The sequence below is a fragment of the Pithys albifrons genome, chromosome 1 (assembly GCF_047495875.1).
Source record: "Pithys albifrons albifrons isolate INPA30051 chromosome 1, PitAlb_v1, whole genome shotgun sequence".
NCBI lineage: Eukaryota > Metazoa > Chordata > Aves > Passeriformes > Thamnophilidae > Pithys > Pithys albifrons.
In genome coordinates this window covers 113480652-113497605 of record NC_092458.1, presented here as the reverse complement: position 1 = coordinate 113497605, position 16954 = coordinate 113480652, and the positions used below count along the sequence as shown (strand labels likewise).

At 48.7% G+C, this 16954-nt stretch overlaps 1 protein-coding gene across 4 annotated transcripts in view; it reads right to left on the bottom strand.

The window, feature by feature from the left end:
- Positions 1 to 250: 250 nt before the first annotated feature.
- The window catches only part of RCSD1 (RCSD domain containing 1), a 36388-nt gene continuing 19684 nt past the window's right edge, over positions 251 to 16954 (bottom strand). Inside the window, exons 2-7 of one of the 4 annotated variants that reach the window (XM_071564020.1) lie at positions 10729 to 10836; positions 7874 to 7963; positions 6610 to 6681; positions 5152 to 5355; positions 2882 to 3599; positions 251 to 2078 (exon numbers count right to left, since the gene is read on the bottom strand). In XM_071564020.1, coding sequence (XP_071420121.1) covers positions 2895 to 3599; positions 5152 to 5355; positions 6610 to 6681; positions 7874 to 7963; positions 10729 to 10836 — 1179 coding nt within the window. In that variant the 3' untranslated portion in view covers positions 251 to 2078; positions 2882 to 2894. Of the gene's footprint in view, positions 3600 to 5151; positions 5356 to 6609; positions 6682 to 7873; positions 7964 to 10728; positions 10837 to 16954 lie in introns of all 4 variants that reach the window. The other 3 variants (XM_071564032.1, XM_071564012.1, XM_071564040.1) reach the window with 3 other exon arrangements.

Genomic DNA, 16954 nt, shown 5'->3' with positions numbered 1-16954 from the left:
GGTACCTGCAGGGTTAGAGCAGGAAGTGTGGGACTCTCTTGTCCCAAGGAACACGTTTCTTTGTGATTGAGCACATTAGTTATGGCTGTTCCTGAAAAATAAACCCCACAACACATTAAATGAAAATGTTAAACTTTTCTAGTGGCAGTGGAAATCCCACCCCTATTTTGCTGCTACCAGCTCTCTCCATCCTTCCCCAGACTTCTTCATCTTTCCAGGAGGAAACAAAACACGCAGATTTTTTTGTTTGCTTTGCTTTTATTCCACCATTTATTTCTCCTGTTTCTCCCTTGGGTTTCCATTCCCGTGCTCAGGACACACATACACATTCTTTAAACAGGCACACACATGTCTGTATATACAGTAAGGCGCAGTCCTCACATACAGATGGGACACTGCTGAGAGAAGAAATAGGGTGCAGTGACTGATTGCAGCCTGCCCTGGCACACAAACTCTAACAAAGGATTCAAAGGTAACAATGCTCCATGGCATGGCTCAAAACTATGTGAAAAAGAAAGGCAAGGCACAGAGCCTCTTCTTTGCTCATGATTGTAGAGCTGGTGGACAAAAAGGGGATATCCCACAAGACCCTCAGGAGTGTAACCCAACACTGCTGTGTGGCAGAGCCCATCTGAGGACAGCTGTGTTGTGTGAAATGCTTGTGCCTGTCCAGACAGACAGGGACTATTAAGCCTCTGACTCTGCTTAGCTCAGTGTTTGCTAGGAGGAGCTTTGGGATGGATGAAGAGGGCTGGTTCTGCCCTCAGTCTCTGCAGGTATTTCTTGCTATCTCCAGTGAGCCCAGGCTTGTCCACAGCCCCACGTCACACTGTGAACACGAGCCCCATGGTCTTGAGCCAGGGCAGGTTTTCATTCAGTGTGGTAAATACAGCTTCAAGCACTGCTGTCAGGAAACTGCTCAAGTGTTCTCTATCTTTCCCCAAATAACTTCCTATGGGCAACTAATAGTCTCTGGATGTAAGTCCCTTTACTTTTGGTTTGGCAACAGCCAGCCCATGACTTTAACTAGTACCTCAAGAGTGAATGCAAATCTAGTCCACTGTTAAGTACTGGGGAGGGACACTTGGGCTGTCTGACCTTTGGCAATTCAGTCAGTCAGGCCATACAGCTGGAAACTCAGACAGAACTTTGACCTGCACAAATTAATTGGCTGCTTCCTGTAAGCCAGGATGCTTTTTATCCTGAGCGGCTCTTGGTGGCCCCACACTAAAAGTTTAAAAAAAGATTGGATAGGAAGTAAGAAAGACTGATAGACAGACAGCCCTTCTAAATCTGGACAGGATCCCAGAGCCAGATAAGAAATCTTGCCCTGCTGACCCACTCAGCACATCTTTTCTTTGCATCCAACCTGCTGGTTGTCACTTTCCAGCAGCACTAAAACCCCCTGAAGTTGAAGCACAGAGAACCTCCCAGCCTGCCACAGCTGGCTGTGTCATAGATCAGCCAGCTCATCCCCACTTCAAAGGGATTTTAGGTTGTGTCATCAATGTCTGAGGAGTTTTCCCTGTGTTCAGGGTTCACATTGTCTGCCATACAGCACATATGAAGAAAACATACTGTTTCCTACTGTCAAAACATGATTTGCTGAAGTTTAAAAACCCCAAGTATTTCAAAAGAAGCTATCAAAAAGGCACCATACATGTGTGTATGTAACTGATGAACTTCATCTAAGATCAATGCAGAGGAGAAGAAAAGGACTTTTTGGAGCAGGATGAAGGAGCAGAGGGACCAGGGATGGTGGTGGTTGTTGGCTCCAGGACAGCAGGTATCAGGTCTCTCAGTCCCCAGATATCACTGAGGAAAATCAGCCAACACCTGAGTTTTGAACACTGAAGAGATTGCAAACAAGTCTGTCATTCCAGCTGTCCCAAAATATGCTGGTGCAAAGCAGAGAGCCAGTGAGTATCCTCTCAGCTCTGTGACAAGTCTGGACCTCAGGGGATATCTGTATTCTGCTCCTCTCCTGCCACTGAAGGTTTTCCAGCAGCTTCCACCTTGACTGGGTTAGATGGCTCCTATTCATATGTTAAGTCTCCTCTGCCCTGATTGGGTATGTCCTTTTGAGAGGGGAAAAGTAAGGAAATAATGAAAAATAATCATGGTCTAAATAAATACAGTGTGTCCTGGGGTGCTTTGGTAGTTTCTGTGGTGGGAGGCAAAGGCAGCTGAGCACCAGCCTCCTTCCTTCAGTTGCTCCTTGCCAAACCAAGGAAGCATTTGAAGAGGAGACAAGAGGTGAGGTGGAGTGAGACATTTCCTCAGGCATTTGTGGCTACATTATCAGTGGTTACAGAATACAGAAGAAGGTAGATGGAATAAGCCCAGCTTTAGCCAGTGGAAATCCTTTTTTATTTCAAGTGGCAAATGTGTTTCCATGTTTCCAGGGCTGACCATGAAACTGGGGTGTGTGCAAACATTATTTTTGCTGGCAAAACTAATGAGCTAAACACATAGAGAATATGCAGGTACACATGTCTATACACAACGTGTGCTCACATATAAATATGTGTAAGTGAGGAGGCACATTGACATAGTACATACATGGTTGCTGCTGGGGAAATGTGCTTTCTACTGTAAGTACTTTCAAATTGCTTTCAAAACAGCAATGGAGCAGAGCCTCTCCATTATGCTGCACCCAGAATCAGCTTTGCTTTTTTGCCATCTTCCTCCCTGTAACTCCACCCAGGAGGGCTGGTGGTTTTGAATGCTCTGCCTTGCAGCCCCTGCAGGCCTGGGATTTGAGACTTTTGTCATGTGGGGAGCAGCAAAATTGTTGTTGTGCTCTGTCACAGTTGCTATTTCCATTAATAGCAAAACCCTCTGGTGTCTGAGGAGGCCTCATCACGCTGACCCACCTTACCTGTGTGCCACGGTTATGCTGTGCCTTGGTCCTGTGTGGCTGATGTTGAAGGCTCACTGGTAGTCTCTAACCCCACTGAATCCTGCAGTGATTCAGGACCCAGTGGTGTTTCTTCAGTGTCTGATGTTCTCTGAGTGTCTGTGCTCTCATTGGTTTCCTTTGCTTCAGCTTCTTCCTTCTCCTTGTCCCCCTTTTCCTGTTCACCAGCAGTGCCTTGCTGCTCGTCTCCCTGGGGACCCTCACACACCTCCTTCTTTCCAGAGGGAGGCTGAGGAGAGTTCTCCTTCCCTGGGGCATCATGACACACTTCCTCCTCCTTTGTATCCTCTGTCTGACTCTTGCAAGGAGTCATTTCCTTTGCCTGTTTTTCCCCTTTTTCTTCATCCTCTGATCTGCTGGATCCTCTCCTTGATGGGGGCTTCCCATTAGACCCTGCCTGTTTCTCTTGGTCTTTGCTCCCTTTTAATTCATCCTCTGACCTGATGGATCCTCTCCTTGATGGGGACTTCTCACCAGACTCTGCCTCTTTCTTTTGCTCTTTGCTCCCTGTTTCTGCCTCTTCTGTCTTTCCATTGGGCCCAAAGACCTCATCTTCCTTGGCACCATTTTCTGGAGAGGAGATGTTGATCCCTAAATCTTCCCCGTCTCCGTACTCGGACAGAGACCTTCGGAACCTCCTGGAGGGGGGTCTGCGCTTTATTGACCCTCGTGTCCGCACCTGGGGGACAGGAAGAGCAGACATGGTGGTACTGGGAAGCAGGAAAGCACAGCAGAGGAAAACATGGGCCATTTAATGGATACCCTGGTGAGTTCACTTTTCCTGCTCTGCTACTGAGAGATAAGGAGAAGATGGTTCCCAGCTGCTGAGAGGCTACTTTGTAGGGCAAGTAGCTCCCTAATATAATAACCCTTCCTTCCTTCCGTCTGTAAAGATAGTTCCAGAGACCACTGTCCAAATTTACACTGTGACTCCTTGTCCAAATTAGGCCCCTAAACCCAAGGATGCTGCATCCATTTCACAGATGCTGCTGACTTCGAATGTCCCAACCTTTTCTACTCGTGGAAGTTTGGTGTTCAAGGAAGGAATTCTGTACTCCATTTGATCATAGAATCATAGAATAGATTGGGTTGGAAAAGACCTCCGAGACCATCAAGTCCAACCCTTGGGCCAACTCCACTCCCTTTACCAGATCATGGCACTCAGTGCCACGGCCAATCTCAGTTTAAAAACCTCCAGGGATGGGGAATCCACCCCCTCTCTGGGCAGCCCATTCCAATGCCTGAGCACTCTCTCTGCAAAGAATTTTTTTCTGCTCTCCAACTTCAATTTCCCCTGGCAGAGCTTGAGCCCATCGTGCCCCCTTGTCCTATTGCTGAGTGCCTGGGAGAAGAGACCAACCCCCACCTGGCCAGAACTTCCCTGCAGCTGATGATGGTGAGTTCAGGTTACAGCTCCCCATTTAAGTGCTGAGCACTCTGTGGTGACACCTGACACACCATCGTGCCCTGCATGGCTCCCTAAGCTGAGGTCATGGCACCACCCACCCAGCACTCCCTACCCAGGTGCCAGCCATCCTGTTAGTGCCAGGCTGAGGTGCCTAGATCCTGCCCTGGCATCCCTTCCCTTTACCCCCTGGTTCAGGAAGGCTGCTGGAGCTGCTGGATTGTGCAGGCAGGCAGAGAGGAGCCTCCCCAGAGCTACACTGAAAGTCTGTTTTGAACCTGGTGTACAGATTTCCTCTCTTGGCCACAAATGTCCACTGTTATGGCAGGACTGGGGGCTCAGCCTCCTCCTCCTCCTCCTCTTCACGGAGGAAGCAAGCAAGATATCCCAGCACATGTCCTGTTGAGGGGTTTCTTTCAGAAAATGGGCTTATGAATGATCCAGCCTGCATCAACTCCATGAGACTGGAGCAGGTATCAGCTGACAAGCAGCAAGGACACACACTTGCTGTTGATCATTAAGGGAGAAACACTCCTTAGGAGTTTCAAATGACTCCTCAGAAGTTTCTCGTGAGAACACCTTGACTTTCACTCAAGACTCCAAGGGTGCACCTGAAAACATCGAGGATGAGTTCATATAAATACTGGACTTGTGAGATATGGATTTTAACCAATTAAAGGCTGTGGCCTGATGATCTGACACTCAATTTAGCCAACAGAATGTAGCTTTAACCCTATATAAACCGTGCACTGTGTGTAATAAAATGTCTTCTCTGTAAACCTTACAGGCTTGTCAGGTGAAGTCCTTGTTCACTTTAATGTCCTACCTTGTTGTAGAACTGCAGCTGAGTGCCCTCTGGGGGCTGATCAAAGCTGACTGGTGTCTCACTCGCCTCGCTGGGCTGGGACTGAGTCCCTGGGCTGCTGGGCGTGGAGGGAGGTGTGCTGAACGGAGAAACCAGGACTTTCAGTCCAGGGCTTTTGGGAGACGCTCCGGGCAGCAGAGCAGCTGGAGAAAAAGCCAGATTGGCCTGCAAAGAAAGATGCCCATCATGCTGGTGAGTGACAGCGGCATGTGCTACACGGGACAGCCACGCAGGGGAACCCTTGGTCTGCCACAGCTCTCAGCTGTCACAACCCGCAGACCTTCCCGGGTGGGTCTCTCCTGGTGACACTGTCAACAAACAAGTCTGGGCAGAGAAGTTATGACTGGACATTTGTCCTTCCCGGCAGCTGGAACTCAGGACACGTTCTTTTGTCATCCTCAGGCCTTTTGGGATTTTCCAGTGACCCAGCCAAGCCAGCACAGCCTACAGTGGCTGAGCTGGGAGAAAATCTGCACAAGCAGCCAGCAATCACTTTTAAACCAAAGGATTTAAACCAGCCCTGTGGGTGCCCAAGCAGAGCTCACATTTTCCAGCCTGATCTACAGGTTTTCTGAGTGACCTGCACAGTTGTGAGAAAACCATGCAAAAGGGCAAGCTTGTGATTAACTGTGGCAAACACTTCTTACTAGAAGCCTGAAAGGCAAATGTCCTTGGGTGCATTAGGAGGCACAGAGCTATGAATAGGATTATTGTGGTGGAGTGGCCTGGAGGTGCTGAGCTCTGGAATCACATACTCCAGGAGCAGCAGCTGGCATGGGCAGGGCACTCTCTCATCAGACCACTGGGTGCTGAGCTGCCCTCAGCAGTGTGGCCCAGGCACCATGGAGATGTCCAAAAAGGGCAGGAAGCACCGGTGTGTTTTTGAAGGAGGGAAGTTCAGAGCTTCCCGGCGTGTGCAGGAAGAGCCAGAGCCTGGAGCACACTCCCCACTGCCAGGATTGCCTGTGCTCAAGGCCAGCTCCCCAGCAGAGTGCAGGTGACTCAACCTGCTGCGAAGAAAGAGCTACAAGAAGTTTCAGTCAGGGTTTCCCTCCCTTTCCCTGGAGAGCTGCATTTAAACCAAGGCTCTTGCCCATGCTCCCTGCTTGAGCAGTGTTGCTGCCATGCCCATGCCCAGCCATGGTTCAAATGACCCTGACTCATGCACTGACATCCTTATGGACACACCTGGGGATCACTGGACTGCTTCTGATGCTCGTTGACATTACCAGACCTGCTCTGCCTTCCTTTTTTATCTATGGTGGGACTTGGTCCTTATCAGTGAGGCCATTGCTCTGCTCACCCTGCTGTCACTCTTTGCTCCTGGATCCCCTTCCCCTGTAGCTGCTCTGCAAGGGAAGTAGCCATGACAAATGTCTAATTGGCTGGGGAAGCAACATGGGTTCTTCCAGGACATACCTGCAGCTTTTCAATCATGGGGGAGCTTTTCACCTTGACCTTGGGAATGGGACAAGCATTTGGAGACCGCTTCTGCAAAACAAAGTGAAACATGGCATCTTCTCAGTAAAGGAGGTGGAAAAGAGAAATACAATAAAGGCAGAGAACTTGGAACTGATAAGCAGAAAGTGCTGGCCATCCTAGAGCTAGATACATATACCCTTTTTCTGGGAGAAAAGGTGATTGTCTGCTGTCTGAAGCACCTGAGTTAGGTGATGTGCAATGGCTCTGCTTCTACATTGCCTTCACTGAGTTATCCAGCCTATGGTATAGTTTCCCCTGGTATTATTTCAGGGCTAGACAGATTAAAATTCTGCCTCTTAAAGCCTTAATGTTGGCAAACATTGTGAACTTCTGTGACAGGAAAGACTTTCTGCCACCAGTTAAGAGAGTTAAAGGATATCCAATTAGTATAGGCAGGAAAGGCCTAAGTGGCAGGAAAGGTAGAGCCTTGAAAGGCTGAAAACTGTTTGAGAAAGGGAAAGCATTGCTTTGAGAAGGGGCATTGCTTTTTTCAGATCCAAAGGGAAAGGGAGGGATTTTAAAGCTTGCTGGTGCTTTGGCATGTAGCTGACAGATAAGAAAGGCAAAGAACCTTGTTAAGGGCAGGTGACAATGTGAAATATGGTGGGTAGACCTCAGCCCCTGAAATATAGAAGGACAGAAGTGACCAGAAAGCGTCTGAGAACAAAATGTAGTGAGTGCAGCCAATCATTGGGACCTGCTCTCAAGAGTGCTGTATGGAGGACAACTTGAGAAAATATCCTTTGGCTATTGCTGACAAACCCCCTCTACACTTTGGATCATTACTTTTTTCTGAAGATGAAAAGTCTCATGACCAGAACTATTACACCATTTTATTCAAACCTCTACATTTTGTCTGAAGGCAACAAACCTCATGGATGCTCCCTGTGCTAAGCACTGTTCAAACCTAAAAAATTCCAGTGGCTCCTGAGCAGTGGTAACTGGGTGGATCCATCAGTGTGCTAAGGGCAAAAACAAATGCAGTCGAAGTGGGATGTGCATCCTGCTACAGGACTGGGAAACAGCATGGAGCTGACTCTGAGTGAGCACATGTGTGTGTGAGCAGGGGGAGGTTTGACTCTGCTTGACTGATGTCTTTTGCTGCACAGCCTGACCTCTCTGCTACCTCCAAGCTTGTGTCTCAGGAGACAGCAGGTTGCAGAGAGGAAAGACCTTGCCCCTCCATTAAATTGATACTCACTTGCTCATCATTGTCACTTGTCTCAGTTTTGTGGGGAAACAATGGAAGGGAGCATGGTGGTTTCCTCCGAGTTGGCTTATGTGGTGGCACCTAAGAGAAGAAAACAACCAACTCAGCAGCAGGGAAATCAGGTTTCTTAAAAAGGAAGTGACACTCAAGCACCAAAGGGCATGCTGTGTGAGTGACCTGCTTGGGTGGCAGGGCTCAGCCTGCCTGAAGGACTCATCCAAAGGCAGCACAAGGTGTTAGCACATGGGCACGTGGGCAGCATGCCAGGTGGGCCTGCAGCATTTAGAGCCCAATCCTAGTGTTAGAAAAGTAGTCTGTATCTTTTTCCACAGTATGAGCCACAACACTTCAGGCTTTGGGCAAAGGACACTCTTCCAAGCTGTAGAAGCTTTCCCAGAAACTTTGTCTCCAAAGCATCCTGCTGGAGATCCCCTCACACTGGAGTAGGTTGTTACTGTTCTCTTTCCTGTCATTACCAGGATTTCCTTTTAATTCTCAGCTGCCTACCTGGTTTATGATTTCCTGTTTTGCAATTGATGTATTTTAAGGGCAAAAAGGGGAATTCTGACTCTCTCAGAATTTCCAACCCCTTTTGTTTCTTCTGAATGAAGAAAAGCAGTTCACAGGGACAAGTCCCCAGGTGTAACTTTTAATTGGGCCAAGAAACAGATTCTCCAGGGGAGAAAGAACAAGGCAAGTTAGTGGCAGAGACACTGGTTCTTTCTGAATGTCTCCAGGCTCTCAGAAGTACAAGAGAGCTCCCTGGGAAGGAATTGATGCATAGCACATAACTATTGCTCTGGTTTTGAAGCCAAGCTGTCTCTATTTTTATGCCAGGTTTGTAGTCTCCTGCCAAGCTGCTAACACACTTTTTATGTGTTAACAGGCAAAATAACTGGATAATATTGTGGCTCTTGGATAGTATCCACAATGAAATAGTATCCACAATGAAATATTTGGCTGACTTTGTTACCTTCTCACAGGCAGGCTGTGAAAAGTTGGGTTATGGTGTCTTTGCCCTCTATAGAGTTGGCTGTCTTGGAGCAACTGCAGACTTGATGTCACTTCACTTCTGGTGGTGCTGCCTCCAGTCATGGCAATGCTGCATCTCTGAGCAGCCAAGGGCAGCCCTGCCCTTATCCTTATGCCATGTTAGGAAGCATTTTATGTCTTATTGAAACCCCATCATTTTTTCAGCCACAAAACTCTGCACTGTGCCACAGTGAATCATGGAATCATAGAATGGATTGGGTTGGAAAAGACCTCTGAGATCATCAAGTCCAACCCTTGGGCCAACTCCACTCCCTTTACCAGATCATGGCACTCAGTGCCACGGCCAAGCTCAGTTGAAAAACCTCCAGGGATGGGGAATCCACCCCCTCTCTGGGCAGCCCATTCCAATGCCTGAGCACTCTCTCTGCAAAGAAGTTTTTTCTGCTCTCCAACTTCAATTTCCCCTGGCAGAGCTTGAGCCCATCGTGCCCCCTTGTCCTATTGCTGAGTGCCTGGGAGAAGAGACCAACCCCCAGAATGTGTCAGAGGTTCCCTCGTTGGTAGGATTCTCTCTGCTGGCATGGGTCAGGCAAGGGTTAAAGACCATCCACTGAGCCATTAATCTGAATCCAGCTTGAGAAAGTCAGTGGGGAAGTGACAGATGGCTTGGAGAGAAAAGACAGGAAACTTTGTCCTCTCTGTCTCTGGAGAAAATGAGTTTCCCCCCACTGTGAGGCCCCTCCACTCTGCCTTGGCTGGGGAGCAGCAGAGGCTGCAGATAACACAAGAGAGGTCTGGGAACTTTCTGCCTTCTGAAGGGTGAGGGACTTGGTGCAACTAATCTCATACCTTAAAAGAAGGAAATTACTCTAACGGGATGGATGCAGTGGTGTGTTGGTGACTAGAGGGGAAAAAAGCAGTGCTTGGGAAGAGATTGGCTTTTCCCATCCTGGGGATTGACTGTGGGAATGGTAACTTCTGACAAATGATGGCATGTCAGCCCTGCAGGGCACAGGTCAGCACTGATCCAGCCAAAGGCAGAAGGGGTGACAGGGAGGATCCCTCAGGCCCAGCCTGGGACATGCTGGAATCAGCTGAGCTGCAGAAAGGAGCAGTTCAATTTTAAAAGGGTACACACTCACTGCAAACAACCACCAGGAGACATTTATGCTTCTAAATAACAGTCATAATGACACAAGGAGGTTCTCCTAAAATGCCAACCTCCTTTCACAAACACCAAGTCTCTCCTTTCTTCCTAAGAGAGGTATTCTAGTGATTTGCTTAGCTGATGAAAGGCAGGTGAGGTAATGCTTGGCATAGTGGGCTTTCATTAAAATAAAGTTTCAGCGTGATAGAGATAGGCATAGAGTCTGGAATGTTGTTGGGAAGAGGCAACAAAGGCGAGTAAAGAGGCAACTTTCTCTCAAACCTGGACAGAAGGAATAACATGGAGGAACCTTCTCCTTTTCACACAAGGTGCTGATGACCTGCCATTGGTTTCTACACTGCATAATCTGTTTGCTTTATTTCCCTGTGGCTCAATATTAGCTATTTCATTACTCACTGCTGCTGTCTGCCCACAAAAGAAAGCCCAAATAGTGCATGCATTGCTGTCTGCTAAATATGTGCACCCTACTAAGCTTTGCAGTGTCTACTTGTCCTGCTCTACCAAAACACTCATCCACAAATCAGCAAACCATGGAAGATACTGTGGAATTGCATGAAGAGACGAAGCCTTTGTGAAGATCCAGAATCGAGGTGGATTCATGTTCAGGTTGCTGATCCTCCAACAGGCAGAGCTGAGTTCCTCATTTCCCACTCGGTTTCCTGCTGGTGGCTGCAGAGTTCCTTACCTCTTTTCCAGTAATATTGGCTGCTTGCTCTTTGAATTTTCCTGCCAGCTGAGCCACTGAGGGTGATGCTGACTTGTCCACCTCTGAGTTGGTCTCTGCTGGCCTGTTCTGACAAACCAGGAACAACAATTATGAGCAAAGGCTGGGAAAAGCAACCCTGTGTCTGTGTTATAAAGTTCAAGAGTAAGCACAGACTTAAAGCAGAGTTCCTCACATCTGGCATCAATCACCCAGCCTGAGAGCAAGAGGATTGGGATGACAGGATCTAGCAGCATTTTCAACTATTCCAGAAATCAGTAATTCTTGCAGAGTCTTTCAGCTCTTGCTGAAGAGCCTGCACTCAGTGCTGTTCAATGGAAGAAAACCAGGTATTTCAAGCCAAGTGTCTGTTCCCCATCTCACCCCTGGAGTGAGCAGATAGAGCAGTCAAGCACATTCCCATACACCTCCTCAGCCCTCCCATACCTTTTTTACTGCCCTGCTCACCATCACCCTTCCTTTTCCAGCACTTCTGCTATGAGAAGCCATTCCCAGTCCTCACAGCAAGCCAATATTTTCTTGGAGATGTGTTCCTGTGCTGTTCTGTCTTTATGGCAGTGAAATACTCAGGTCAGGGGGTGGGGAGGGAGGAAATACCACAGCTGAGAGAAGCTTCCCCTCCCCTGGGTCGACAACAGGCTGAGAAGCAGGAGGTTTGTGCTGGAGCATGGATTATGCAGCCCTTCCCACCACACACTGCCCTGGTGCCATCCCACATTCACTTTGGTTTTGTGTGTATGGAGCAATATGAGTAGAAAGCCTGGAAATCAAAGCTGATGAAAGGAAACCCTTGTTCTTCATCTCTGGTATCTGATGCCAGGGAAAAGCAAACCAGAGGAACTGAGAGCAACTAACCAACAAGCCTTTTTCTGTTAGAGGTGGAGACCTCAGAAAGAAACCAGGTTGATGAACTATCAGTGAGAAATCTCATACCTCTGCTCCCTGTAGCACCACCATCACCACACTTCTCACCCACTGCCTCAATACTCAGTCAGGGAATTTCCCCAGAGGCCGTTTCTAGAGGAACATATTTCTGTTTCTCTATGACTCCAGCAGAGCCCTTCCCTCTTGTCCATTCTGCTCTGCCTGGGAGGGACCTGCTGCTTCATTAACACACCACTCCTTCAGCACGGGGGAAAGGCCCTTGAAACACCAATCTGGCCTTTGCACAGGCCATCTCCTTTGGGTTACCACGCTGCAGGGGCTGAAGGAATGGCTATGGAGACTTGATATCATATTAAGGAAGGGATTTCTTTAGACGTCTACTTTTTAAACTAAAAGCAAATCGAGGTGGTTGCATTAAGGATCATCTCATAATCCACAGCTTGGAGCAGTCTCCAGTCTGAAATGGCTGGTACAGACCAGTGTGGGTAAGGCCTGTTTGCATCACAGAAAAAAACCTCTCCCTTTCCCAGAGAGCTGTAAATAAATGCTCACAATAAATGCTGTAAGTGTCCCCAAGCCCCTGTAGATGTCTGCCATTCCCTGTTTCCAGGACCCTGACTAAATCTTCACAGTTAAACTTTCCATACTTCCCAGACATACTTCCCATACTTTCCTGCATCCAGGAAAGTCTTAGAATCATAGAATGGATTGGGTTGGAAAAGACCTCCGAGATCATCAAGTCCAACCCTTGGTCCAACTCCAGTCCCTTTACCAGATCATGGCACTCAGTGCCACGGCCAAGCTCAGTTGAAAAACCTCCAGGGATGGGGAATCCACCCCCTCTCTGGGCAGCCCATTCCAATGCCTGAGCACTCTCTCTGAAAAGAATTGCCTTCTGCTCTCCAACTTCAATTTCCCCTGGCAGAGCTTGAGCCCATCGTGCCTCCTTGTCCTATTGCTGAGTGCCTGGGAGAAGAGACCAACCCCCACCTGGCCAGAACTTCCCTTCAGGCAGTTCCAGACAGTGCTGAGGTCACCTCTGAGCCTCCTCTTCTCCAGGCTAAACACCCCCAGCTCCCTCAGCCTCTCCCCACAGCACTTGTGCTCCAGTCCCTTCACTGACTTCTCTCAGTGACCTTCAGCACCTTCCCCTCATCTTTTCACCTTTCATTAGGGTAATTACAGGCAGGGAAGTGGCAGATAAGGGGAATGGAAGAAGCAGTGAGGTTGACAGATCAGCAGGGCAACCTGCTGCACATGAAAAATGATGGCTGGCCTAAGTGGTGAGGGAGAGCAATCCCCAGCTGCGTGCAGACTGTCCCCCTGCTCTGAAGGGAGGGCAGGCTGGAAAGGGGAGGGAGCAAAGAATGAACCTAGAGAAGGCAGGATGGACTGGGAGCTTGGATCAGCATCCCAGCTCCCAGGATACATGGGAATGACAGAAAGGACACCTGAAGTGAGGACTCTGTTGGAACTGAGGAGCTGCAGGTGTTCAATGGTGGAAGGCTTCCCTCCCTCAAAGACCCTTAAAGCTTCTTTCACACCCCTTTGCCTTCACCCAGAAAAGAGACTCTACTTCCGTTTGGCCTGTTCAACCTCTTGTTTTTGAGGCAATGGTGTTTTTTCTCTTTTCTCTTTTTCTGCCTGCAGACACAGCTCTCTTTCCTTGCTCAGAGCTGTGAGGCTCCAATGGTCCCACGTGTTCCTTGTTTTGCCGGTGGCAGCACTGACTGTGAGGTGGCTCTGGCCGGGCACAGCACAGGAAGCAGCCAAAACGCCTTTCTAAGATTAGCACCAGTAGCCCACGGGCTGTGTCCTCCCAAAACTGCCAGCTGCAGACTCTCTGATTACTCCTTGTAACAGGAAAAGTCCTTTCTCAGATCTTTTCTGGCAATTACACTGGTGTCCTGTGTCCAGATTTTTATACAACAATTTTCCCCCACCCCAGATAAAATCATAGAATTATAGAATGGATTGGGTTAGAAAAGACCTCCGAGATCATCAAGTCCAACCCTTGGTCCAACTCCAGTCCCTTTACCAGATCATGGCACTCAGTGCCATGGCCAATCTCAGTTGAAAAACCTCCAGGGATGGGGAATCCACCCCCTCTCTGGGCAGCCCATTCCAATGCCTCAGCACTCTCTCGGAAAAGAATTGCCTTCTGCTCTCCAACTTCAATTTCCCCTGGCAGAGCTTGAGCCCATCGTGCCCCCTTGTCCTATTGCTGAGTGCCTGGGAGAAGAGACCAACCCCCACCTGGCCAGAACTTCCCTTCAGGCAGTTCTAGACAGTGCTGAGGTCACCCCTGAGCCTCCTCTTCTCCAGGCTAAACACCCCCAGCTCCCTCAGCCTCTCCCCACAGCACTTGTGCTCCAGTCCCTTCTCCAGCCTCATTGCTCTTCTCTGGGTTGGTTCTCAGATGGTGTGCCAGGCTCTGTATCTTCTAGTCAAGGGAAAGGGAAAGAGCTGAACTGGGGCACTTGAATGCAAAAATTTCCCTTCCTTGCACTGCAAGGAGAACACCATTCCCCTGGAGCTGGACTGTCAACCTCTCTCTCCTCCTGCCCACCACTGAGTGGGGTGGGAAGCCTCACTTTGTGACTCTCACCCCAGGCTGTGTGCCAGCCCTGAGCCTCTCCCACAGCCAGGACACACATCTGCTTCTCTCACCCAGAGCTCAGTGCTGGCTCTCTCCTGCCTCATGATATTAACGCAGCCTCTCCCTTTCCTGGCCACATTTCACATTTTGGGGACATAACACACCACTTTTCTGAGAGATGAGCAGTAACTCCTTTTTTTTTGCTTGGTGGTTTTTTTTGTTTGGTTGGTGTTTGTTTTTTTTTTTGTTGGGGTTGTTTTTGTTGTGTGCTTGGTTGTTTGATTTTCAAAAATAGTGAAAATTACTCAGATGTGATTTTTGTGCTTTTTGTAGCCAACTGCTGATTCTTTTCATTTTCAGGAGAGAAGCATGGTCAGCCTTCATGGGCTAAACCCAGTGAGCTAAGGTTAAAGTCTCAGCCCATCAGTAATTTGGCAACTGCTACTCTGAGGTCTTTCACTATTCTATAAAAATCAGTGCCTAATTATTGCATATTCTGAAAGGCGTCAGACAGAGCCATGAACAGGAATTGAATTATACCATCAATGCAAGGATGGCACTGTCTGCAAAAGAGGAAGTGCAACTACCAAGTTCTCTCTAAGGAGTTTGTTTCACTTTCCTCTTCCAAATAAGTTTATAAAATTGAGTAAATTTGAAAATAGTTTTCAACACCGCGTTTCCTAATTTGATTTTAAAACTGAGTCTGGTCATTTTTAAACAGCACTGGAGAAGAAGGTTCTGCCTTTGTGGTTTAGGCACAAAGGTGCCAATTCAAGCCTCCCACCAAACCCCTCCTTCCTTAGCCCTGGAGTCTTTGTCTGTGTGGTGAGAGCAAAACTGCCCATCAGTCCCTGATTCTGTAGATTGCCTGAAGGGGGGCCATTGTTTTTAGCACAGATCCCTGCTCCTTTCACAGGTGGAAACACCACCAGGTTGGCACAGAAATGTCCCACACCATCCCTATTGTATCTTCTCAAGGCAGCTGAGAAGATCTCTGAGCAGAGACATCTTGAAGCTGGAACACAGTCAGCTCTGCTGACACAATCCCAGCTTCACTGGTGATTTGATGTGCCAGAAGATGACTAGGAAGGCTGCCTGATGTGGGAGGAGTAACATCTCACAGAGGGGATCCCTCACTACAGCAATGTCATTACCTGACTTGGTGACATTTGCCAATTCTCCTTCTGCAACCCATGGACCCACTGTGGGCACCAGCTGAGAGAAACATGCATGTTAGAGGCCCACAAAAAAGAGGTCAAGAGACCCAAGAGTTTCTCTGTGCATATTGTTTGGGTACTCACAAGGAGCTTTTCTTAAAGGTGATAGATTTGATCTACAAGTGTCACTACAGACAACGAGTTTCTTACGAAATCAAACTCACCGAGAATTTCCACTCCTGTGGAAAACTGGAAAGCCAGAGGTGGCTTTGGGTGTGAATTTGAAAGTTCTGCTCGGACTGGTGCACATCTGGGTCCAAAAGGCCTCAGCTTGCAGTGTTGGTCATGACCCACCCCACTGCAGCTGAAAGCCATCCTGAGTCCATCCCATGGGATTGGTATCCCACTGGTTTTGTCACTGTCCATGATACTGGAAAGGCAACTCTGAAGGGGTATCAGTAGGAGCCAGAAGCAGTTACTGAGGGATTGGTGTACCTGGTTTGACTGATGAAAAGAGCAACATTCCACTGGCTGTCATGCAGTGGGCTGGCTTGGCTTAAGCCGCACTTAAATACCAGCTGATTAACAGCAGAGCTCTGTACTTCCCAATTCCCCTTCCCTCCCATATGAACCCTCTGACTTCCCTGCTTCTGCAGGGAGGATATTTTGGCCAGACAGAGCACCTTTTATCTGAGGTGTAAGACCCCCACAGCGCCTTGCCAGGCTGGAGGATTCAGTGGCCATGAAATCAGTGATGTCACACCAGTTTTGGTACAGATCCTGTGCAACTGCCACCCCCATTCTCATGCAGCTTCACCTACACATGGTTTTGAGGCCACCTCCACATCCCTGCATGTGAGAAGTCAGTCAGTGTGCTGAAAGCAAGACATGCCCAGTGCTTTTGGGGTGCAGTTTCACAAGGTCTTGGTTTCAGCAGAAAGACAGTGTGTGTTGCCAGCTGCTCATTCTCCCCTGACCTTTCCTTCCCCTTCCCCCCTGTCCCATGCACCAGGGTGAGTTTGTGGGGCTGTGCTGCAAACCGGATCACTGAAATGATCTGGGCTAAAAATAAAGCCCTTAACTCTTTATGAGGTTATTTTTAACCCAGATCATTTCAGCAATGGAGTTCACAGCACAGCCTTGCCCTGCTGCAGGGGGAGGGGGTGGGGGGGATGGCAGGGCCACGGAGGGGCTTCCCTTTAACCCCTCCAGCCAGACCTTCATCCTTTCACATAAGGAAGTTACATCCTTATGTGTCCTCCTGCTCAGAGGGCTGATAAAAAAAGAAAAATCCTATTTCTGCAAGCTTGTTGGCAGAGGCTGTGTTGGTCTGTGGCACTGGTATTTCACCCTGCAATCTGCTGCCACCCACCTGAGTCACAGCAAACTCAGGCTGTGAGCCCAGAGAGCACCTGTGAGCCACCACAGGGAACACCTCACCAGAAGAAGTTTCCATTCAGCACCCACAAAACCCCCACAAATACTGAGCCAGTGACCTCCAGAAGCCCCACCTCAAACTGCAGCAGCCACACGTGTGCCTGGGGAG